This window comes from Opisthocomus hoazin, chromosome 6 (genome assembly GCF_030867145.1).
Source record: "Opisthocomus hoazin isolate bOpiHoa1 chromosome 6, bOpiHoa1.hap1, whole genome shotgun sequence".
NCBI lineage: Eukaryota > Metazoa > Chordata > Aves > Opisthocomiformes > Opisthocomidae > Opisthocomus > Opisthocomus hoazin.
Genome location: NC_134419.1, coordinates 74075654 through 74100417, shown reverse-complemented (window position 1 = coordinate 74100417; position 24764 = coordinate 74075654). Strand labels below are relative to the sequence as shown.

The window sequence follows — 24764 nt, the reverse complement described above, 5'->3', positions numbered from 1 at the left end:
CGCTCGGCCCCGCCGCGGAGAAGCGAATCTTCCCGGGCCGCTTGCGGCCAATCGGTACCGCCCGGGTTGGCCGGCCCGCTGCCGCCAGGCATGCTGGGAGTCGTAGTTTCTTGCCGGCTGCGCCTCCCGTGCGTCCGCGGCGCAGTACGGGGCCGCGGGACTACAAAGCCCAGAAGGCCGCGGGGGGCCCCACTCGCCGTCCCGCCGCGCTCACTCCGTCAGCGCCTACGATCCCCAGCGCGCTCCGCGGCGCGGCGGCGGGGACCGGGAAGGAGAATCCGGAGCGAGAGGGAGCGGGCCGCGGCTGCGCAGAGCGCGGCTTCCTGAGTGTCTGGTGGCGGTCGCCATTTTGTGGTGCTTCTTCCCTCTCCTGTTCGGGCTGCGGTGTCCTGGACCTGGCGAGGGGGCGAGACGGAGCGGGGGGAGCCGGGGCCCTCACCCTCACCTTCCCTTCGCCTCCCTGCGCGGCGGAGCCCCCCCTCCGGCGCCGCCCCCGGGTGCAGCTGAGAGCGGCCCTCGCCCACCATTATGGAAGACGACGGGCAGCCCAGGACCCTGTGAGTGGGGAGGGGACGGCGGGGGAGCCGCGTGGGGCTCCGGGGGTGGGGAGCGAGCCCCAGCGGGGCCCTGGGCGGAGAGGGGCGGGGAGGGCCGGGCCGGCGGCTGGGCGAGGCGGGGATGCGCTCCCGGAGGCGTGCGGGAGGGCCGCGGGGAGGGCAGGCGGGAAGGGTGCGTGGGGAGCGGGGCCGGGGGGCGTGAAGGGGGCCGGGGGAGCGGAGCGGGGCGGCGGGGGGGTCCTGGAGCGTGTGAGGGAGGGCAGGGGAGTGGGGGTCCGGAGCTGGCCGTGGGGAGGGGGAGCGGAGGCCGGGCGGCGCGGGAAGGCTCAAGCTTGCGCTGGGCCGAGTCGGGGGGGGGGGAAGCGGAGGTGCCGGCGCGGTGATGGCGGGGGGCTGGGGACTCCGCGGGGTCCGCCCGGGCCGACCCCCGCTGCCCGGCCGGCCGGGCGCCCGCCTCTCCCGGCCCTCGGTCCCGGCGCTGGGAAAGTTCTTTGTGCTCTGCCCGCGGCGGGTGGGACGGGGACGCCGCGAAGGGAGGCTCGCTGCGGGGGCAGGGGGGGAGAAACTGCTTCTCCCTCCGGTGTTCTACGGCGGGGTTCAGTGACAGGCTCTGGGGCCCTGGCAAAAGAAGTGACTGTGCGTTGGCCGTGCCTCTCCAGGCAGTGTTTAATCACTTGGTGACTGTCATCTGTTTTCTGTTTAAAAATACATATTTGAGGTTTTTTTTGGTTGCTGTTGAGTTCTTTCCAGCTCTGCAGGTATGGTTGTGATGGGTTTCCGTTGTCCCATTCACCTACACGGGAAGGGGGCTAGTACGTACCGTTAGGCACTGGAGAGCACAGATCGCTGTTGTTGCTTATTTTAACTAGTCCCTAGATCTACAGTTCCCAGTTTGCAAAGTGCTGCGTGAACAGTACAGTGTGCAGGCTGCCCAGAGGAGAAACAGCTCCAGACAGTGCAGATGAAACCTATGTCTGTTTAGTTTTGGGGATGGTAGCCTCTAGGAAAGGCTCTCAAAGATAATTTGGAGTGAAGGCCCTTTAAAGAAACTACTGAAACAGAGTAAAGTGTCTCTGAATTTTGTTTCCACTACCAAAATGATGACTTGGCATTTAAGGTTTTTCAAGGCAATGTGTGTTTTTACCCCATCCTATGTCTGCCGAAGTTCTTTTGACTTGTTTATGGTGTAGTATAAGTACTTGCCTAGTCCTTGCTCCCTGAGATGCATAGTTTAAATAAGCATATCTCGAATGCTTGTTGTGTTGACTACCCAAATGGTCTGAGTTTGCTTCGCCCTGATAGTGGACGCAGTTTTCAGAGTGTTGTTCTAGAATAAGAGGAGGGAAGAGGGCAAAGTTACACAGCATTTTACTCAGTTTTTTTTTTTCAAGGTTCCTCTCTTCCCGCTTGGCTCCTCTTTTTTTTTTTTTTTTTTTCCTTTAAATAAGTGCTATATCTAGACTGAGTTCTAAAATGTTATTTTACTGCTAACAAGTTTTGGTGCTACATTGGGAGTGGATTCTTCTTACTAATGCATCTGTTGGTGACCTGACTTAGCCCATAGTCACTGAGGAGGAAAAAGTTATGTTTGTGCTAAGATGTTTGAAATAGCATCTCTACAGCTGCTGAGGATGTTTTATTGCACACATGTGACTGTTTAATTTGTCAAACTAATAAACAGCATATAGATTCATTTCCTAGTAGTTTTGTAGTAAACACAGTCTTGTAGAGTTACTTACCTGTAATTATTTGAGGGCTTTTTTTGTAGAACACAAAAATTCTGCTGTAGCATTTCTTACATCTCCCTCTTTTCTGTACTTATATCTGAAATATCGTTAAATTTAGAGTTGCAAGTTGTGTTTTAAAGGTTATTATGCTGGACATTATTTTTCATGTAGAGCAGGTATGATCTCTTGTGTAAATAAAACTCACTGTCTCCCAAGAACAACTAATAATATTGTAAGTTGAACTCCTTGTTTTTGTTTGTTTGTTGGGGGGGAGGGAAGTAGGTGAAGAACAGATTGTTTCTGTAGCTATTTGACCAGGTGCGTAAGCACTTGGGTTGACAGTTTGGTACTTTCTGAATGTCTTTGGTGTTTCATTTATTCCTGCAAATAAGAAAAACTAAACCTGTAGGTTAGGAAGGAGTTTTCTAAAGCTTGCAAGCAGTTTTTTTCTGCTCGAAAAAGAAAAACCCACCTAGCCACTGTTCACCTAACATTTATGCCCATCTTAAATATCTCAGGAATAATAATTGTTTCCATTTGAAGTACTTACAGGGCTGTTATGTTGTTTTCAGTCATGTTAAGTCAGTCATGAGCCTCTAAGAATTCAAAATATTTTCTGAGGCTTAATATAGAAAATAGACACCATTTGCATTTTTATTTCTCACATTTCATAACTAGTAGGCCTTTGTAGAAACATGAAGTATAATGTTCAATATATTCTGCCAAAAAGTTTTCCTTGCTGCCCTAAACAATTTGAAGATAGAGGGGACGGGGCATTTTGCAGGATTTGGCAAGCCTCTCAGTTCAAGTGTGGTATAGCAAATTCACAAAGTGCAATTTTTTAGGTGGTCCTAAAATGAGCTGTGGGCTTTTCATTTTTTTTTTTTTTTATGGAACACTTGAAAGCTCTGTTTTCTGTGAGTACTGTCGGCTCTCCTTCCTTCACAAGCTGTATCAAAGTCCTGTTTCTACTTTAAAGTGGAAACTAAACTATCAGAAACCTACTGTGTTGCTCATGTTCTCAGCCGTTGCTGGTAATGGGAAGAAAAGTTCTTCTTCATGGTTTTAGAAAAAACTTCTTGAACAGTCACGGGACACCTACAATTTTTTATATCATTAGCTTTGCCATGTTATATTCTTAGTGTCATGGAATTTGAAGAGGGTGCAGAAGTAAGATTTCAGCTGTGAACCGGGAGCTGGATTCACTTCTACTTCCTTTCAGTTCAGCCCTCTTGTAGAGGAATGTTGTCTGCTGGTGGAGTCTACAGAGTGGGTTTTTCTTGGTATCGTTTGATTTCCAGTAGCAGGAGGCAGAGATGCTACTAGAATTTCTGTGGGCTTTTCACTGCAGCAGTTATCTTACTGCTTATCATACTTTCTTCATTTAAACATGGACCCTGCCATTTCTTGCATGTTGTCTGCATGACTGTGAAAACGTGTTTACTATCTTTCCTTCAAGTAGTATGTAGGAGAGTTTTGTGGACCTAAAAGTAGCGGCTGTAAATGTCTCTTTCTTCCCTACCTGTCTAGGATACAGTAAAAGCCTGTTTGTCTTCACAAAGAGGATTTTTCTGTTCAAGCCAAAGAGTTTAATTATAAAACTCATTACTTGCCAATACGCGCTTCTTTTATTCTTTAGATAATTTTACTAGATCTCTGAATTTCAAATACAATTTCTTATTCTTTGTGTTATCAGCAGCATTCACAAGTGTAATATATTGAAATTCATATCAGGAGATATATATATGGTTTGGGGTTTGTTTTTTTTTTTATGTGCTTATTAATTGGTGTTTAAGTGCTTCAGACTTGCAGAAGGGAACAAACCCTATTGCCTGTATGCAAAAAGCCACAACTTTTGCTGCCCTGTCACATTAACCAAGACAACAGCCTATAAAAGTATAGTAAGTGCTTCTTCTGTGTTGGGTTTTGTAATTTTTAAAAAGTTTGACTAATATTTCCTCTAAAATGTAACAAAACAAAAAGATACATATGTATATATATTTTCTTTAGGTGTGGTTCTGCTGATTTTGATTTCATAAAGTAGAATAGAAAATACTATGTTATATGATATATAAATTGAGCTAGAAAGTGGAAAACTGGTGCACCAGTAGGCTGGCAGTGTGGGTGTGATTAGCATCAGCTGAGGAAAGTTTTGTGTTTCCAGAAAGGTAAGGTTTCTGTTCCTAGTGTGTTGAATGTATTTCTTTCCTCAGTTATATAGCATTCAAACATTGTGCACAGAAGATGTTTGCTCGTATGTTTTTTTTAAGTCATCTTTAACTGTATTGAAGGAGGTAATGTTACCACAACCTACTTTATTTAAAGACATGAATACATTTTTTAGTGTATTGTTTCAAATTTGCAGAGGTTTGTATTTGCATAATTTACATGCAGTTCAAGAGATTTGGGTCTCTGTGGATGTTGTCCTTGTTACACTAACCTCTTATTGTGAAGTATTCTCAGCACGTGTATTATTCAAGTTTCAGAGTGCTAGCAACTTGTGAAAGATATTAATGCCTTCTGATTATGGTAATATGAAACATCAAGGCAGTATTTATCATATACATTTAGAGAATTAATGGACCATTAGGACTTTACATCCCGTTTGACTCCAGCAGTCAGGTGGTCCAGGATTACACTGCTGATTTTTATGGAGAGGCAACGTGTTTCATAGCTGAAGTTTTATGATGCAACATTCTCACTCACAACTAGGTTGATGAAGACGTAGTGGTAGTGGAAAGCTGCCTAGTATCTCTTCTAGAAGTTAGTGTAATTCATCTTACCTTAATTGAATAGATTTCTAAGGAAAGGCTTTTCTTGGCTTTTTTGTCAGACAAAGAGGAATTCTTCAGATTGCTTTTCAGGGTTCTGGCATTTCCAAATTATTATTGATATTACACAGAAGAGATTGAGATTTTGTTTTTATAGTATTAACTGTATTCCTTGCTGTATCTGATTTGGTAGTAGAAATAATGTTAATAGGACTTCACTGTATTTAATTTCATGTCAATGCTACCATACAGGTGCTTGGATCAGTATGCTGTTAAGGCATGATGTTAACTAATACTATTCTACAACATACACAGTAATAAGTTAGCAGCAGTACTGGCGCTTTAAGTGGGAATTCGTACTTGTAATTATATTTTCCATCATATTTTAGTAGTATCTGCAAAGGTTAATATTTCCATTTAAAACTATTAGTGATTTACAATCTGATCTTGGTGAATGATTAACAAAAAAATGGTTAAGGTTTCCGAAAGAAGGTATGGATAAATGTTTAACTGCTAAGTTTTCAGAATAGACAGTTGAGAAGTCAGTGAGATGGGCAGTTTGTCCTGTAATGGGTCTTACAGAATTCTGCAGTTTTAAACTTCTTTGCTGAAATGCTTCGTGACAATAAAGCCTGCAAATGTTGCTTCTTTTAATGACTTCTATTAGTTCATACCTGTTTAGTAAGAAAGTAATGAGTATGTGAAAGCTTTTAATGGATGTTTCCATATTCAGGTGATGTGATGTAGAAGAAACTCACTCTGGATCTTGTGTAGCATTTAACTCCTGACTGAGAAAGCACAGAACTCTTTCATAGTTGTTGAACAACATAAACAAAAATCTGTTGGTTTCGTTGTGTGGTGCTGAGCCGAAAACAAGTGGTGTCCATTTTAATTCTGCTGAAGCTGGATGAAAGTCCTTATGTCAAACACAGAAATTGCTTTTCAGAATTTTTAAAGGGATGCCCATTAAGCAAAAGTGTGTGCTTTAATTCCTGTACTCAATTTGGCTTGTGCATAGACTTAAGAAATGCTGGTTCCCATTTATGTTCACTGAAATGTGTTAACAGCTCAGACTGACTTCAGTGTACTGTATTGTGACATTCTGTAATAGAGTAAAATTAATAAAATGTATATTGTTTCAACAGCTAAATCGCGGAAGTTCTGCTCACGTTGTTGGTCGTATTTGAATACTTTGTCGACAGGCTTACTTGTAAAGATAACAAATGTCCCTGTGCTGATGACTTCTGAGTTCTTTTGCTGTGACAAGCCTTTCTCTTAACTGATCACTTTGTTTGCAACTTGATTACAAATTAGTCACTTTTTTTTTTTTTAAGAATTCAGTTTTGCATGCGTGACTCTCTCAGCCAGCTCTGTGACCTGGTTTTACTTTTTGTGAGTGTAAAATGCAGCAGAGTGTGTAGAAGTAGTTCTAAAACTCTGCGGTTGGTTTTCTGGCTCTCTGGGTAAATCTAAGACTCTGTCTATAGGCTTCATAGGTATTTCAAAACTTGGAACTATTTTTAAGGTTTTGTAAATAAAGAAATCGGGAAGTATGGGTGATACTAAAATCACACTACCAAAATTTGGGGAAGATTTTAGAGAGGTGGTAGCTGTTGAGATAGATGTTGTGCGGAGAATCCCTGTGGCTGCAGATATTGCCTTGCGTATTGGTGAGTGGGCTGGTTTTCCACATGTTCAGAAAAAAAGAAAGATTGGGTTGATCGCTTGCAAGGCAGCACAGTAGCTACTGATAGCTACTACTGAACGGACAGGAGTTAGCTGTAGGTTCGTACTCTAACTCAGAAGTAGTTTTGATTAGGTGCTCATTGGGAAGTGAAACTTAAAACATCTTTGTCCTGTTGGTTACTTATTCTACCCAACATTCTTGAGTAGCATTCTTCCTTTTTTTGACATTTCTCTGCCAAAGAAATGACTGACACTAGATATCAGTACCCAGTATTATATCTGTATCAAGCTTCATGTTCTCAGTTGTGTGGCGAACTTTAGAATTTAGAAACTACATGAATGTTACATTAAAACTGTATAATGAGATAACTTGTAAATACTGTCTTTAAGATACCTGGGATATTTAAAGGGATGTTCTTCATAATCATTTAAGATTTTAAAATCGTATTTACATTTGAAAATATTAAAATTTCTGGTTTCAAATGTTGGTTTTTTATTTCTTTGTGTAGCTATGTAGGAAACCTCTCCAGAGATGTGACTGAAGTTCTTATACTTCAGTTATTCAGCCAGATTGGACCATGCAAAAGCTGTAAAATGATAACAGAGGTAAGGCCTTCCACATCCAGGGGGGTAGCAAATACAGTGTAACTTAGGATAAAGTTGTGCGAAATAAATGGAATTGGGGGCTTACTTTGACATTACTCGTAGTGATTTTTTTAGGTTGATTGTGTTTGGCTTTTGGGAGAACTTTTTTTGCAGAAGAGACCTGCTGTTATGTACAGTCCTGTACTTTTTGCCTGTAGTCCTGGAGTAGCTTTTACCAGCTGATGATGAGATACCACTTTGTTTAAGGGTTGTTACCCCCTTTTCAGAACCACGTTGTTCTGATGATGAGCAACCTTATTGTTTCAAGTGTTATTCATGACTATTTTGTACATTTTCACTTTATTTCAACTTGAGCCTCAGGGATTCTTTTCCCTCTCGAATAAATGCTTCTTCACTATGGGTGAAAAATAAAAAGTCCTTCAAAATAAGCTTTGCTCTTCCTGAGCCTCTTCTGTGCCAGGGCGAATAGCTCTTGTCTGCACTGGTCTGTTCTTAAGTTCATTTTTTCTTGAAACAAAGTGACAGAATTCCCATAGTGTTCCAGATAAGGTCTTTTGTACAAAGTGTTGGTGAGTATTTATACTTTATTCTCTCCGTTGTAAATACCATGATATGTTTAGGGTTGGTAGCCATTTCTGTGATCTTGCTGACACATCCTAGGCAAATTCCCTCTCCCTAATATATTTCCTTCCTTTTGCATTTGTAACTTCTAGCAGGCAGGGACTAATTGGAATTTTTCCTAGGTTTAACCTTTGATTCTTCAACTCTGGTTTTCTTTATGCTCTTCCTACTTTTTACTCCTACTTATGGTTTGTGCTAATTTGTAATTACAGATTCCTGAGTACATTTGCATTTTTTTTTTCCCCCAAGATCGTTCATGAAAGTATTAAAAGGCAAGTCTTGCAGCCAGACTTCTTTAGGAACACTAGTAGTGACTCCTCTGTGGTCATCTACCTTTCAGTGTGGCACACTGCTTTTTTGGGATTTAGCTGCTTATTATCCACCTGATACCTGTTTAATCACTCTCATCTTTGTCTTCACCAATCGTTTCCCACGTGGCACTTTGTTAAAACTTTACAATGACAGTGAGAGTTCTGCCACATTTTCTGTAAGGTTATTGGAGAAAAATAATTAAACAACACAGCACAGTGGTTAGTTTTTCTCTGAAGAAACAGTTTTGGTTGTCATATGCTCTTCAGAAATAAGGTACTGCTGCTTCAGCCTTCAGCTGATAGAGAGATGTTAGCGTCATTTTGATTCCTTGAGAACCAGAGGAGACGTTCCAACACTCATTTTACCTTGATTTAAGCTTTGTGTGTTTACGATTTTACATAACCATAGAAATAACAAGGAAGACATCTTTATGAAAGAAATAGATAAACAAAAAGTTACTTGCAGCTATATTCAGTCATTGGGAGGTGAATGCACTCGGCTGACCTTAGCACCTGTCACCAAGCAGTCAGCAAGGGCAGGTTGGATTCCAGTCTGGAACTGGCCTGCCGCTACAGTGCTTCGAACTGCCAAAGTACCTGTCCGTACTGTCCATCCTTCTGATCAGCGTGTTGTAAGCTTTTCATAAGCACTGAGTTACATTTAAGTGGTTCTTGCTCATCCGTTGTTATTACCACCATCAGTCAAGTTTGTACCTGAATGTTTTCCTTTTGTGATTTCTCCTCTGTCTTTAGCCAGTTGTGTCAACTGTTTGCTCACTCTCTTTAGTTGTAGAATACGTGACGTGAACATGTCAAGTGTTCAGAGATTTCAAGTATTTATTTTGGGGGTATATAACACTTGGAGGGATGGTGTGAGTAGCATTTACAGGCATCTTGATCTGGGCATCTGCAAAAGAAGCTCTTCTCATGTTCAGACAAGTTCTTAGTGCAAAAGAAGACCTTCCCACAATCTAAAAGTAAAATCACACTTCAGTTGAAACATAAACTGTGCTACATCTGTTAAGGCCTGAAATGGGTTTCCCAAATCTTGTTTTCATTGCAGCAGCAAAGTAGTACAGGAAGAGGATTTTGGAGCATGTGGGGTGAATGTGCTTTTAGAGCACTTCATGGCTGTTGTGACTTACAATCTTTTTTTTGTGATCTCAGGTGTATTTTCTCATGTCTTGTCTGTTTAGCGTCAGAAACACCCAGTACTGAGAGTGTTTAGGGTGAAGGAGAACTTCAGGCGATTTTATCATTTTAGGCATATAAAGGCCTTGTGATCAGTTCAGCTCTTAGATCTTAATAGCTTCCCTTGTTCATGTGTACACAGAGCTATGTTTGAAGATGTACAGTCCAGTTTTAGGATTTTTATCCATATAAGCCTGTGTGTATTTTCAGAAGTTACATAGTAAAACTAGTAAAGGCCTACTAAACTTGTGTTAAGAGCTATGCTCTGTGTGACACTGGGCGGGGTTGATGTGCAGGAATACTGATGCCAAAGCAGTTTCTTTACATGCTAGGCCTTTCCCTGTCTATACCAGAAATAATTCGTTCAGTTTGTTTAGTATGATAGTGTTTACCATCATCTGGTCTGTGTACATGTGGAGTAATTAATGTAGGTGTTTTGGTGCAGGGCACTAGTTTTTGTACTCATATCTGTTAGGCAGATAAAATCTGATGTTAAGGTTAGCATTCTAATCATCATTTCAACTTTATCAACTTTGAGAATACTACTTATGTTCTTTGCATTTAATACTCTGGTACATTTAATACTTCAGTGAGCTTCATTTGTCAGTATTTTTAAAGGTGATTCAATAGGCCATCCTACAAAAACAGGTTATACCCAAGACTTAACGGAGTACCAATCGATTAATAATCTTTTCTCTAACTATTTTGAGTTCTTTTAAACTATTTGCCAGTTACTAGGTGTAATGTTTTTCATATGATACTTAGAATATGCAACTTCCAAGTTGCTGTCTGCTGGTGATATTCAGGCAAATAAGAGAAAAGGCTTCTTCAGTAAGAGGAGAGAGAAAATTCGTGAAAATGTATCTGGGGAACATACCTTTCAAGCTTATATATATGAGGCAGAAGACTATTTTTTTTTTTCTCTTCTCCATTCTCCCCCTTCCATTCAGTCTGCAGACAGCTTTTCTGGTAGTCGAATTATTTTTAGTTTAGTAGACTTAAAAGTACTGAGCCCTCATGCAGAGTAAACTATACTTCGGAAATCACTCGACCTTTGATAAAAAGTCCATCTTAATAGTTCTTGCATTGAAGTGTAATGTCAAAGGCTATTTCATAAATCTAATGCAAATCGTTCTTAAAGTTTCTAGCTATAAGTAATATATTTTCCTGGATTTTCTTCTCAGCAACCCGATAGCAGAAGGGTCAACTCTTCTGTTGGATTTTCTGTTTTGCAGCATACAAGCAATGACCCTTATTGCTTTGTGGAATTTTATGAACACAGAGATGCAGCTGCTGCATTAGCTGCTATGAATGGGAGAAAAATTTTGGGAAAGGTAAGTTGCTTCCATTGTAATCTTAGATTTAAGGAGTACAGGTTTGTGTAAAAATATTAATAAAACTGTGGGGCATTCATTTTGTTGAAGATGTTTATCAAGGTTAATTGGTGTTAGAATAATATATTAGAAATACTGATTTTAAAGTCTTGCTTAGGAAACATATCGTTTGTGATGTTCTAATTATGACAGCGTTTTATGTTGAGTGATGGTCTGTAAGCATTGACAGTTGTTACCCACCCTTGAATGAACTTACAAAGTGTAAGAATTTTGTGAATTTATACTAAATTTTATACTTATTTTCAGGAGGTCAAAGTAAACTGGGCAACAACACCAAGTAGCCAGAAAAAAGATACATCCAGTAAGTAAAGTAATGCCACAGTATCCCTTCTACACAAATACTTCACAACGTGGTAATAGTTTGTCATAAATGCATTTGAACGTAACTTTTCTTTCCCATCTTGTGTTTAATAGAATTTGCAAACTAATTCTTCTGTTTCTGCTTTACAACTGGGGAAACTGGAGTGGACAGATTAAATTGCTGCTGCTCATCAAATGGAGTCCTGGGTGTTCCTGATTCCCAGTGCTGTGTGCAGAGCATCACTTTCTCAGGAGTTGAAATTTTAGATAGCAGTTAAATATTTGATTAGTAAATTATTTATTTTCAGATCACTTCCATGTGTTCGTTGGGGATTTAAGTCCAGAAATAACAACAGAAGACATCAAGTCAGCATTTGCTCCTTTTGGTAAAATATCGTAAGTATCATGATAAACATTTCCAATATCAGTTAGAAAATGACAGTGAAAATCTGTTTCTGAGTTGAAATGTTATTTCTTAATCTTTTTAGATATCTTTTCTGATGTTAATTTCTTTACATTGGGTGGGCAGTAAAGAGGGGTGGTGGTTTCATCTCGGTATCTATCGTGATTGCGAATGCAGTAATGTAATTGTGCTCCGGTTTTGCTGAAAGCAGTGTGCCTTTGACCTAGTTGATATGCTAATGTCCTTCAACTTTTTATTAAAATTTAATTACTGTACCTAAGTGTGACTTTTTGTTGTTCAGAATGTGTACAGAATAGTGCCTTGACAAGTGGTATATGTTGCATCCTCAGTGTATTTTGTATGCATTCATATTGTGTTTCATAGGCAGTATAGAAAATTGGGCAATTTAAAATATAATTTTATGAGGCAGCTAGTTGAGTAACTTGTGAATGTTTTGAAAAAACCTACTATGAGAATGAAATCTACTTTTTTGGATGATAGCATGGGATGAATTAAGATTATAATATTTAAATGAAAGAATGGTGGATTTATGAACTGTGCACATTTCTGCCAGTTATGAGAATGTTTCTTTAAACTTCTCATAGATAATTCAGGTGATACCAAATCACCTGATGTTTTAATTGAACGTGTTTAACATTACAAGAATCCTTGGGAGTGCTAAAGTATGTATGTCTTTAAGAGTACTGCAACAAAAAAGTCTGTTAATCTTCTATCAATTTATAGAAGTCTTTTAAAGTTGCACATGAACTTTTTTGTACTGCTTTACAGGAATATATTTCTAAGAACAAAATTCTTATTTTTCTCTAGTTCTGTATGCATATTTTTAAATGAATCATAAATCTTATTTCTTACCTCTGCTATTTTGTTTACTTTGCTTTTTGTCTCTTAATGTGGTAAGTAGTACTGTTTAAAAATTGATTTAAAGAGAATAATTCAGGTTTCTGTTTCTCAATCTATATTTATACCTGAGACCTGCAGTTTTTCTAAAGTCCAAGTCACAATTAAAAGTAATAGCATTCTGGTTATTTTGCAGAATTGCTCATAAGAATGGACAGGATCTTGAAGGCTAACTGCAAGGAACTGTGCACACTGGAACTCAGTTGTAGATTTTTTCTCATTTCTATTTATTCTTATTATACATTATTTATATATACATATTTTAGTATTTACATTTTAACATTCTATATTCAGTGCAGTTCTATATTTCCAATCATTTTAACTTACTCACTAAAATTTCTGTGTAAATTTGTTGTTTTCGTACTGGTGTGCTTAGCATTGTTGTTAGTTTTATTCTCCTTTCTTAAATTTCTGAAAATGTCAATTTTTCAAAATTTACAGCTGCCCAAACTCCAAAATGATGGTAGAGAATTGACCAAGAAAAATAAAGAAATCTGTTAACAGGCCATGTATGCCTTTTAATTCCTATTTTTTCCTCTTTTTCGATTTTTTAATATTTCATATATTTTGTATCACTAGGCAGAAGACATTTAACTATTTAGAAAATGCATGGTAAATTAGATAGAATTGTTACAGTAATTTATAGAACAGTAAACCTTAGAGGACCATAGCCAATAGAATATTAGAAAAGGAAACTTTGTTTCTCTTATACTTCAAATTTGAACATTCTAGTTTTAGCCAGTATAGGTTATGTGGATAGGTTGCATGTTTATTACATGTTATTTTTTTTGTCCTACTGCTTTTTTCTAACAGGTAAAGAAGCAATAGGGAGAGTTCAGGAATGACTGTAGTTTTAGGGCTAACTGAATTTATAAGAAAAAATTATGCTCACAATACAGTGTGTGTGGTTCCTTTTAGTTTTTATTTTGCAGGTTATTAATATTACCCTCATATAGCTGTGCTTCTTTTCACAGGGATGCACGGGTAGTTAAAGATATGGCAACTGGAAAGTCAAAAGGCTATGGTTTTGTATCTTTTTATAACAAACTGGTGAGTAATCGCAGTATAGATGTAAAATAATTGCATATTTTCCACTTTTAGTTTTGCCTCTTTGTTTATATATTCACTATCTATCAGACTTTCCCAAGGGAAATAATTTTGCCTGTGCAGGTGTCGTGGTTTAGCCCCAGACAGCAGCAAAGCGCTGTGCAGCTGCTCACTTGCTCTTCCCCCTGCAGTGGGATGGGGAAGAGAATTGGAAGAAAAAGGCAAAACTCATGGGTTGGGATAAGACAGTTCAACAGAGCAGCAAAGGAAGAGAAAAATAACAATAATACAGCTAAAAAGAATATACAAAGCAATGTGTACACAATGCAATTAGTTCACCACTCGATGCCCAGCCTGCTCCTGAGCAGTGATTCCCTGCCCAGCCAGCTCCCACAGTTCTGTACTGAGCATGACATCATACGGTATGAAAGATCTCGTCTGACTAGTTTGGGTCAGCTGTCCTGGCTCTGTCCCCTTCCAGCTTCCTGTGAAAATTATCACTATCCCAGCTGAACCCAGAACAGTTATCCACTGCTTATTCTATACCATCTGTCTGCCACATTCTATACCATACTGTCTGCCATGCCGGCCCACTCCTGAGCAGTGATTCCCCTGCCCTGCCACCTCCCGCAGTAATACAGTTGCATGGTATGGATTATCCCTTTGCCTAGTCTGGGCTGTGTCCCCTCCCAGCTTCCTGTGAAAATTAACTCACCCAAACCCCAGACAATAGGACAAATTTACTTTTATCAAAAACTTCCGTCATTTGTGGTTAAGGGTTGAAACAGTTCGGATGACAGCGACGCTATGAGAACGCTGTGGGAAAAAAAGATTCAAGAACATAGTGAAAAAAGATCCCTGAACATAGAAACCTTTTCTGGGTGTATTAGGGCAGCTTAGCTTAGTCTGTGGAACCGTCTCTGTTACGATGACTCGAGTGCCTGTCCGATCGGTCATGCGTTGGGTCTCTTGGCTGAGGCGCCGTGCCAGGTCCAGCGCAGTTGCGTATGTTAAGGTAGGAGCCCCTGCGAAATGATGTCCTGGAGCTCTCGGTCCTAAGGAGTGCAGCGCCATGCTACACAGTAGGGTTTGATATTGCCCAGGTTTAGGTTTGTGCCAAAGCTCAGGTCTTCCTGGGGACCCGACACAGCCAAGTGCGTCATACACTGAAGTGTGGCCGGATTTATTTGCTTGAGCTCTGCATCTCAGTCAAATTCTTGGTTGGTCCTTTGCTTGACTTCTTAAAATGTTTTGAATTCTACGATGGTTCTTTGTACTGAGCAATTAATTTGCAGCTAAGAGTTGATTCTGTACTTCTAAAGCATTTTGCTTGTGTACGTTGTAACACTGAAGGTTGTTCCTGGTTTTGTGTTTGGTGTTGCCTAATAGATAGTGTTACGTATGCTTAGGAAAAAAATGCTTCGACAAGTGACTAGTATCACTTTCTGATACAGATATTAAAGACGTTATTTGTAGAATTTAATCAGTATAGTACTGATAAAAATAGTGTTATGCCCTGTTACTTATAGCAGTACAAATGACCCAACAAATCATTCTTGTTAGTTTTGAAGTTAAATGTTCGACAGCGTAAGAAATTTGTGAAAATCATGTGGAAAATCGAGCTTTGTTTTTTAGAGGTGTGTTTGGGACAACATGAGGAAACTGAGTAAACAGTTTTCCTTAAATATTTTTCATAGGAAAAACACACACGATTAAGGATTTCAGGCATATAAGCCTGTTTGTGTGGTCAGAAGTCCTACATGCCAAGACCCCCTTTGTATTCTGTAACAGCTGTCTGGAGCTGAATCTTAATCAGAAGAAAGCTGGAATTTATTTTCTTCAGATTTGCAAATGCCAGAAGATAATTACAGTTGAATACCTTGATTTAGTGTATTTTTTCTGCTTATGCTTTGTTTATTTTATGTTGCAGCTGAAATAGGCAAGAGGAATAGATGTCTTATTTGCTTGTACCCCTCTTCCCTTACCATATGGTTCTGTGACCATAAGGGAAGTGTTATAACAGTCATATGGAATGCAAGTTGCTGGATTATTTTAAGGCTGAGCCACAAAAACACTGATTAAAAATATGTATTCATTTTGCAAAATTAACGGACGAATTTTAAATGTAATGCTAAAAGGTACTTTTAAAATTTGTGTCCTGCTTGCTGTTTGTTCAAACAGCAGCTGCACCTGGAGGGTTATGGCACAGCCAGCCTAAGCTGGTAGTTTAAGTCCTGTTTTTTGGAATGCATTGTCATCCTGCTGGATTCGGGGAAGCGGGATGCGTTCCTGGAGTTCAGGTATTCCAGCCTTAGGTCTTAATGCACACCGCAGTTAGGAGAAAATGAAACTCCTGCGTTGAACTGGAACAGTTGTGGCACGGGCTCCGTTCCATTTTTGTCGTAGCTATGATCCTCAAGACGGGCAGCAAGATTCCTTAGAGCTAGTTTCCTTTCCTAGTCAGTTTGTAACTTTTTATGGTTTGGGAGTGAAGGTGCAGGAAGAAGTTTTTTGTTGCCTGGTGTTTTGCTTGTTTGTCTTCCCTCCACTCCCGCCCCCCTCATAATTTCTTTTTTGTATTTACGTATTGTCCTCAAAATGAGCACTCTGTGTAATTAGAACTTAGGGGGATCAAGGTCCTGAGTGATTGGAGTTTGAGACAACTCTGGAAGCCTTCTATTTCTTTGATATCCTAAGCTTGGTGTTCTTGGAAAAGCATTTCAAACATGTACCATTTGCTCTGCCTCTCTTCTTTCAAAGTGATTGGGGGAAAAAAATTGCATCTTGCAAGTGTTAGCAAACTTACCCCTTGCTTACTAGATGTTTCTGGTTACAATGTGAACTTAAAGATTATCTTCTAATTCATGCTCAAGAGAAGAAGTAAAGCCATGTGGGCCATGGACTCCTCTGTGTGTTCATACAATGACTTTAGAGAACTTCCGAAGCAGTCTATGCTCAGACATAAATTGGATGCCTCCAGAGGGCAGAACAGAGGATGGGACAGGGGGTGTGCAAATAATAAATAAAAGGAAACATACACGCTCAATCTGTTTGTACCTCAGCATTACAGTTTCTTAATAACTACCATTCAGCCTTCCCAGAACTTAGGATTTTTCTAACTAAACTTGGCCTGTTACGTTGAGTGCACATTGAGAGTCTGAAAAAAACACATTCAGATCTTACTGTACAATGTCTGCTGCAGACACGCACTGCATGGTGTAAACGTTACTTGGGTTACATCTGAGAAATTTTCAGTGAGGGATTTGGATGATCAAGAAGTCTTTCCTGACTTCTCGTCTGTTACTATTAAATACGCTTTTGTGTATTGTATTTTTAATACAGTCAGTTGGAAAACAAATTGGATTTTTTAAATATGTAATTACAATTATAGTTGTTTTATTTCAGTGATTGCTTCCATTGTCTGTATGTACTTTGTACTTTCTTGGGCAGCCTTCAAATATTCTAATACAGATGCTTGTTGTGTAAAGGTAGTATATGTGTGATTGTAGTTGGCTTCTAACCTGTGTGTATAAAATAGGGGTGAGAGGAAGGTTGTACCAAATTACTTGTGAGGGCCTTCTCTGTAATGGATTCGCTTCATGTTACTTCATTTTTGGCTGCTTGCTGTCACTGTTCAGAATTTCCTATACTTTTTAGTGCTGTTACTGGTTTTGTCAACAGAATTAGCTGACAACAAAGTCTTTTTAGAAGTAGACTTGTATATACTTCTTGTTTGGGTTGTTGTAATCTTTATTTTAATCTCTTTAGGATGCAGAAAATGCTATTGTACACATGGGAGGCCAGTGGTTGGGAGGCCGTCAGATCAGAACTAACTGGGCAACACGGAAACCACCAGCACCCAAAAGTACACAAGAAAGTAAGACCTTCTTGTAATACCGTGTTGCGTTTGCTGTCTTGCACATCACTGTTCAATGGAGAAATAAAACCTAATGTTGCCCAATTGATGTCACTTAACCACATATCTAGCTTGACTTCCAGATCTTGAAGAATAGATTTTTTTTTTTTTGGTGTAGTATATCAACGTAGTGGTGGTACTACTGGTCTATCATAAAATGCTGGATGTGTTTGTGAAATGTGTAATTCATACTTGTGTGCATGGTAAGTATCTGGGACTCTGGTTACTCTTAGCCTACTGCTTAAATGAGCCTTCTCTCTTTGTAGATAATACAAAACAGTTGAGATTTGAAGATGTAGTAAATCAGTCAAGTCCAAAAAATTGTACTGTGTACTGTGGAGGAATTGCCTCTGGGCTAACAGGTATGATTTGCTCTATTGCTTTTTTTATTACTGAAGCTGCTTGGACACCAAGATGGTTACTAATTCAAAAACATTATGTGTTGTAGATCAACTTATGAGACAGACTTTTTCACCGTTTGGACAGATTATGGAAATAAGGGTGTTCCCAGAAAAAGGTTACTCATTTGTCAGGTATGGACAGAGAAAAAATAAAATCTGTGATATTGTTAATGTAGTAATGTTTCCTCATGTGTCTGTAATTTCACTTGGTGGAACTTCTGTTGATACATTAAAAGCTGTCGCCATATGTTCATAGAAAAATGTTGAACTTTTAAAAGTGGCCACCAATCTTTTTACTGGAGTAGATGAGTATCTGTGAAAGCAGATCTTTTTCTCTGGATTTCCTGTATGTATGGATTCAGTGGTTTTTAACAATCAGATGAACATACTATAAAGGATAACATTAGTTTGTTTTTACATTCTCTAGATTTTCAACCCATGAAAGTGCAGCACATGCTATTGTTTCAGTTAATGGAACCACAATTGAAGGACATGTTGTTAAATGTTACTGGGGTAAAGAATCCCCTGATATGACTAAAAACTTCCAACAGGTAAATGCCCTTTAACCTTTTCATTGTATCACAAAAGCAATTGTGTATATACCGTAATGCCTTCCCAGTTATAACAGCTAAATTTTGCAGCAGTGTTCTTATGAAATTCCGTGTTCTGTCTCAGTTATGTTCCAGTTGTTCATCAAATTGGGCTAGTGATTTTGGTGGAATATCTGTTACTGTCTTCGGAATATGATTCAAGATAGGGAGAAACTTGGAGGTAATACTGATTCTTGCTAGTTCACTAACTGCAGACTAGGTGACTGCCAACCAAATATTCTTTGATATTTCAAACACACAGAAATATGTTTTTCAGTACAAGGTTCTAATTAAGTTACAGTGATGTCTTCCTTATTTTTCTAATGTCATTATTGCTCGTTTTAGCCCTGTGATTGATACAGCCAAAATTTTGCCTTCAGCAGCACAAAAGGAACATCTCTGGAACATGAAGTACTGTGAATTATTCTCTCCTTAGGTGGATTACAGTCAGTGGGGGCAATGGAGCCAAGTATATGGAAATCCGCAACAGTATGGGCAATATATGGCTAATGGGTGGCAAGTACCGTCATACGGAATGTACGGCCAAGCGTGGAATCAACAGGGTTTTGGAGTAGAGTGAGTAGTTATATTAAATTCTATAGAATATTCCAAGAGTGTTGTATGTGTGTTTTGAGCTCATTTGGTTCAAGGATTGCACAAGGTTTCAAGCCTTAGGTGGACTCCTAGGTGCTTACGGCTTGTGTTTAATGGTTACCATGGACCGAAAAATGGGGTGAGTTGAGTCACTCTGACTTGTACTCGATCATGCATTTTTATGTGTATGGGTGTTCGGAGAATCAAAGCACAAAGACTTCTTCTGTGGTAGACTTTTGGATGGTGGTCTTGTCTGATATCTAAAGATTTTCTGGATTCTGACTTCAGGGGGTGAATTCTGGAGAGTCTGAGCCAGGAGCCCTGGGCCTAAAGGGCTCATAACCCTGGAGAGGAGAAACGGCATGCTGACGCTTAACTTGTGCGGTTTCAGCATTTGGGTGGGCTTTTAATACTTGGTCACTTGAAAACTGAAGTCGTCACAACAACTTTTTGTTTTAATATACATTTAGAAAACTTCTTTGTTGATGTAATTCTTCATTATCTCTTGCCAATTAAACATAGTGGGCCCTGATAAACCTATTACTGGTATTCATGCCAGTTAGGCATTGGGAATTTTTTGCATTTCTGCGTCGCTGATGTTGACTTACAGCCACCTGCCTATGTACATGCCTTTGGAGGCGGTTGTCCTATGCAACTAGTGCCTAAGGTTTGTGGGGCTTTTTTCTTCTTTGTTCTTAAAAAGCTTATGATATTTTCAAGAATCACATCTTGTAGCACTTAACCTGAATTACTCATTAAATAGAGGCAGAAATTGTTCTATTTTGGTGTGAATAGTAGCATAGGAAGTATGTTTTTATGTTCTTTGTTTTAGTCTTGTCTTGTAGATAACTTGACTACTTGCGTGATTATTTTTTTTAATTTTTTTTTTTATTCTCCCTTTCCTTTTTTTAACCATCCTGTTTCTTTTTAAGCCAATCTCCATCTGCTGCCTGGATGGGTGGATTTGGTGCTCAGCCTGCCCAGGGACAGGGTGCTCCTGTAATACCTAACCAAGCTGGATATGGTATGGCAAGCTACCAAACACAGTGAGCTGGGACTCTGTTTAAAAGTGTGTATTTCATGATAGGCTGCAGTTTCCAGTGACATTCTGAAGACTGGAATGTAGACAATGAAAAAAAAGAAAATATTTATTTTAAAAATGGAAATGTTTGGAACCTTTAGCACAGCTTTGCTTTGGTGAAGGACACAAATGTCTTCTAGTTCTGCCTTTTTAAGTTTTTGTTCATGATGGATATGAACATGTTTTTCTTTGTGTACAAAAATTAAAAATAAAGTCAATAAAGACAATTCTGACTACAAATTTTGATATAGTAGGAGAAATGGCTAATGAATTTGATTTTTAGGTTACCATTCCATTTTTGTGTTCTATCTTCAGTGTTTTATATCACTGTGCTTTTTAAGAGATAACGACGATGAAAAACAGCAAGTTGCTTTTAGTTGAACACACATCCTGAAACAAACTGTGGACCAATCATTACAACCTGCTAGACAGTATTGATTTTTCAAGAAACCTATGGGCATAGCTCAGAAAGTGTATGTAGGTCTTGGAATAATTTTTTTAAAAAAATATTTAATTTTTCTACATGCTTAAAGAAAACAGTCTGAAAGAAAGAGTAGTTCAGTCTACAATGAAAAACAGTACTGTCTGAGTAGTTTCACGTAACTTTTACTGTCCACATTCAGGCACACATTAAAACTTTTCAGAGCTGGTTTGCCTATTAAGACTGTAGCAATGTGCATTTAATTTTGAGAAGTAAAAACATTTTTGCAAGTATGTTGTTTGTATTCAACTCAGACAGTCATACTTGTGCTTTTACATAAAGTTTGAAGGCTACACATTGTAAATATTTCATAATTACAGTGTTTCAAAAGCATGCTCAAACATAGAAGTAGCAATGTAATTATTCAAAGTAATACTTAATATACTCTACTGCTTTAAATGCAGTAGATTGACAAGAATGTGCAAGACTGACATTTCCAAAGTTGGCTATTATGTAAAGTTACATAAAGAACTATAACAAAGAGCCTTAATTTTAATTTCATAAATCTTTAATGCATCACCTTTTTGTCATTAGAAATACGAATTTTTTGCTTTACGTTATTTGGTATGTAAATACCTTGGTTAACAACCTTGTAAACCTATTTCAAGGTTATTATAAGTTGTATAGTATCTTGAGTGTTTTGAAAAATCTCGATGTTTTTTAAGTCTAGAAATATTTTGCCCAAGAATTTTTTAACAAGATTGTTAAAAACATCTTATTTTAGAGAATATTCAATGTGCCATTTGGTAAATGGAGATGCAGTTGAAACAGTACACTGAGTTGTGACTTATTTTTAATTAAAGTTTTTTGTCTTTATGGGTGGTTTGCATGTGATGAACCTGTACAGAGGCTGGGTTGTTTGTGTACTGAGTGTGTAAATGGATAAATCACGAAGATGTTTAAATGGTATACCTGGGTTATTTCTGAATTATTTTATGGATACGTTGATATGAACTGCCTCAATAAATTCAAAGTTGAAAATGAATGTAAGTTAGAGATAAGTACTGTGTCTTGCCTGTGACAGCTAGGGGGTGCAGATGTTCCAGCTGTCTGCCGAAATACCCTGAGGCAGGCATGGTTTAAAAAAATAAAGTAGGATTTGCAGTGATAGTTCAGTGATGCAAACTTGCATTTTAAAAGAAACGGAATGTTTGAGTTCAGAGGTGATAGCTCAAAATGAGCTTCTGAGGCTGCATATTTTATCTTTTCTGTTTCTTACCATGCAGGTGTTGCAAGTTAGAATAGATTTTGAAATGGAAACTTGCAGTTGTGTTAAACCCAGCCAGGCTGTGCAAGCAACTACACTTAATGCTGTAGCAAATCACGTGAGGTTTTTTTCGTCCTCTTCTACTTGACATGCTAAATAGTACCTTGACTTTTAGATCAGGTTGAAAGTGAGATATAGTGGAAGAGCAGTTTAGTCAGTTGGCTCGGCTGTACCCAGAGGTACTTGTAACTCTGGGCATCTAATGCATGCAATAATGACTGAAGTTAGTGTGGAACCAGAAGTGCTTGTGATGACAGAATTGACCCTTTATCTCTGTTTCTCCTTTATGGTATACGTAGTGTTTTTCCGGTCGAGTTAGGAATCTTGTCTACAGGACTTCTGTTTTTCTATGAATTTTGTATATATGTGTATATCTGTGCGAGAATCGGACTATACATTGCGGTTTGGAAAAAAAAAATCACAAGTGAGTCTGCAATTTTGTTACGTTTATCCAGTTTAAAAAAAATTAAATCACAAGTCAGTAGATACAGGAATTGCAAGTTACTTTAGGATTTCTTAGACATCACTTGAAATCTGGGGTTTCTACATAATTGTAGGTGTTTGACATATGACTGTGTTCTGGATGCATGCTGGTATGTAAGCAGTGTGTCCTTTAGGCGCTACTGAAGATTTAGATGATGCAAGTACATTGCCACGTAAACGCCCGTATAAATGGGTGTGAGATTAAGGCAGTGATCTTTCAGGTCTCAGTGTAGATGATCTTAAGCCTGATTATTTAATATGCCTGCTGTAGAGCTGGGCCATACCTGACCTGTATTTCAGGATGAAAGATAGGATATACTTTCTCATGTAAGTCTTCTGTCATTGATTTTTATACAGCTTTTCTTTAATGGTGGTATTTCTTCGCAGACTGCTCAAGATATAGGAGTCTCCAGTGTCCTGTAATGTTTCTATAGCACTGCGAGGAAGAGTTGTAATTTGGATTGCTTTCTACCCGGTAGCGTTCACAAATGCATCACAGACAATTTTTTGGCACCAAAGAGCCTCTTGCACCATACTGCTTTTATGAGTGACTGTTACACTGTTGTAATTTCTCTAACTACAGAAATCAACCACTACCTAACCCCTTACCACTAGGATACGGATTTCAGAAAGTATTGATTTATCATGGCTAAAGTTGATGCGTGCAACCTGAAGCAAGGTTGTAATCTGCATTTGCAGAAAATGTTCAATAAAAGTGAAACATGATAAAGGGCTTATCCTGTATTGTCATCTGTCAAAACATTGTCCCTCTGCTGTAGAGCTGACAGCAGGCATACAAGGTGGAACTTGTAAACTATGCACTTGCAATCGTGTGAAAGGTGTTTTATTTAAAATTTTTCATACGAAATCATTTTGTATTTTGCAGAGTTGCAGTAGTAGGGCTGTAAATCTAAGGTTACATGTAGCTTTTCATCAATCCTGCCTCCTTGTGTATATTTGCTAACAGTTTTCAGACGTACTCTTCCTGCAGAACCGTCTTTCTTACTAAGTAACTTTGTGAGACAGCTATTCACTGTATCAGAACCATTTTCATTTCACTTGCCAAAAGTGTCTCTCAGTGAATAAGGCTTAGTTTTGCAGAAAATTAGTGATTTGTTTTTCTTGTGCTTGTACACAAGGAAGCAGATTTGAACTGCGTGGACATGATTAGTGTCTGATAGTTCTTGATTATCTGACTGTTTTTGAACAAGGGCACAAGTCTTTATTTTAATCACGTGGAACTGTTTCCTGGTCAGCAATAAAAGATTTTGTTGCACTGTTCTTACATTGCAATATAACAGGCAATCTTTTATTCAGTATACCTAAAAAAAAAACGGGTGGGGTTTGTAAAGAACTGCCTTGTTCCAGCTTGAGTCTTTATATGAAGATAGAGTTTAGGATCTGGATTGCTACCGCAATAGCAAAAGGGAGTTATACTTTTGAAACTGAGTGAGAATTATTTGTTCTGATCATGTGGTGCCTGTTCAACATTGGTAGATTTAAGGGTTTCGCTATGTAATAATGTTTCTGTTCATAAAAAGGCAACTGCAAGGCAGTAGCTGCTGGGAGGATCTTTGTTGCATTTCATTTCAGCCAACTTTCCTGAATCCATTTGATTGTTTTTTAAAAAAATTAGAGATATTTGTGTTTTTCAGTATCACATGGATAAAATCCCTCCCACCTTTACCATCACTTCAAGTTAGAGAAAATGCTGAAAAGTTTACTGAATGTTTTACTTTAAAAAGAAACAGGACTTTATGTTGACGAGTGAACGCTGATTCTGTCATCTTTCTGGGGATGTGTGCTGATCTAGATCATGGATGTGAATGACATGCTTTGCTCACTGACATTTAGAGGGTAATGACTCAAAGTTAATTTGACATCAGTAGGGATTATTTGAATACAAGTTATTCTTGCTTAAATATGCAGCCACTTATGCTTTTATTAAAGCTGACCTGAATCTTCTGGGTTATTGAAGTATTCTTGATGTGCTGTGGGAAGAAACATTGCTTTACCTTGTATCTTGGTATTCAAGCTGTCAGTAAGACATCAGAGTTACATAGACAGTGGGTTTTTGTTTAGAAGAAAACCATTTAATGGAGTTGTGTCAGGGAATTCCGTGCAAGCTGGCTTTTCTGTAGCGATGGGTATAGCATTTGAATGTTTCCCTTGGAAAACAAGGGATCAGTCGCTGTTCTTTGCATGAACCCAGGTTCTCACTGGTCCCAGATACTTGGCAGCTGTCTGTCCCAGCCGCTTGCAGGGAAAGGAGGAGGAGGAAAGGGAAGAGCAGTGAGACTAGGTGGTGCATGTGCCAGACTAGTGTGCGTGATGCAGCAGCATCAGTGTCAGCTCATGTTGTCAGACACATTTAAAATCATGGCAGGCTTAGCCAGATACCACGGCAGTACCCAAAGGG

At 39.0% G+C, this 24764-nt stretch overlaps 1 protein-coding gene across 3 annotated transcripts; it reads left to right on the top strand.

Moving 5' to 3' along the window:
- Positions 1-309: 309 nt before the first annotated feature.
- Positions 310-21368, top strand: TIAL1 (TIA1 cytotoxic granule associated RNA binding protein like 1). Of its 3 annotated transcripts, none has more exons than XM_075423833.1 (12): positions 310-557; positions 7251-7347; positions 10655-10804; positions 11111-11165; positions 11473-11560; positions 13460-13535; positions 17301-17409; positions 17715-17810; positions 17897-17981; positions 18277-18400; positions 18876-19015; positions 19966-21368. In XM_075423833.1, exons 1-12 carry the CDS (start codon positions 529-531, stop codon positions 20081-20083), a joined length of 1167 nt encoding a protein of 388 aa, XP_075279948.1. In that variant the 5' UTR covers positions 310-528; the 3' UTR covers positions 20084-21368. The 3 variants fall into 3 exon arrangements, with proteins under 3 accessions (XP_075279948.1, XP_075279949.1, XP_075279951.1); XM_075423834.1 differs by having other exon boundaries at positions 311-557; positions 10706-10804; XM_075423836.1 differs by lacking the exons at positions 310-557; positions 7251-7347; positions 10655-10804; positions 11111-11165; positions 11473-11560 and adding an exon at positions 12690-12994.
- Positions 21369-24764: the final 3396 nt, after the last annotated feature.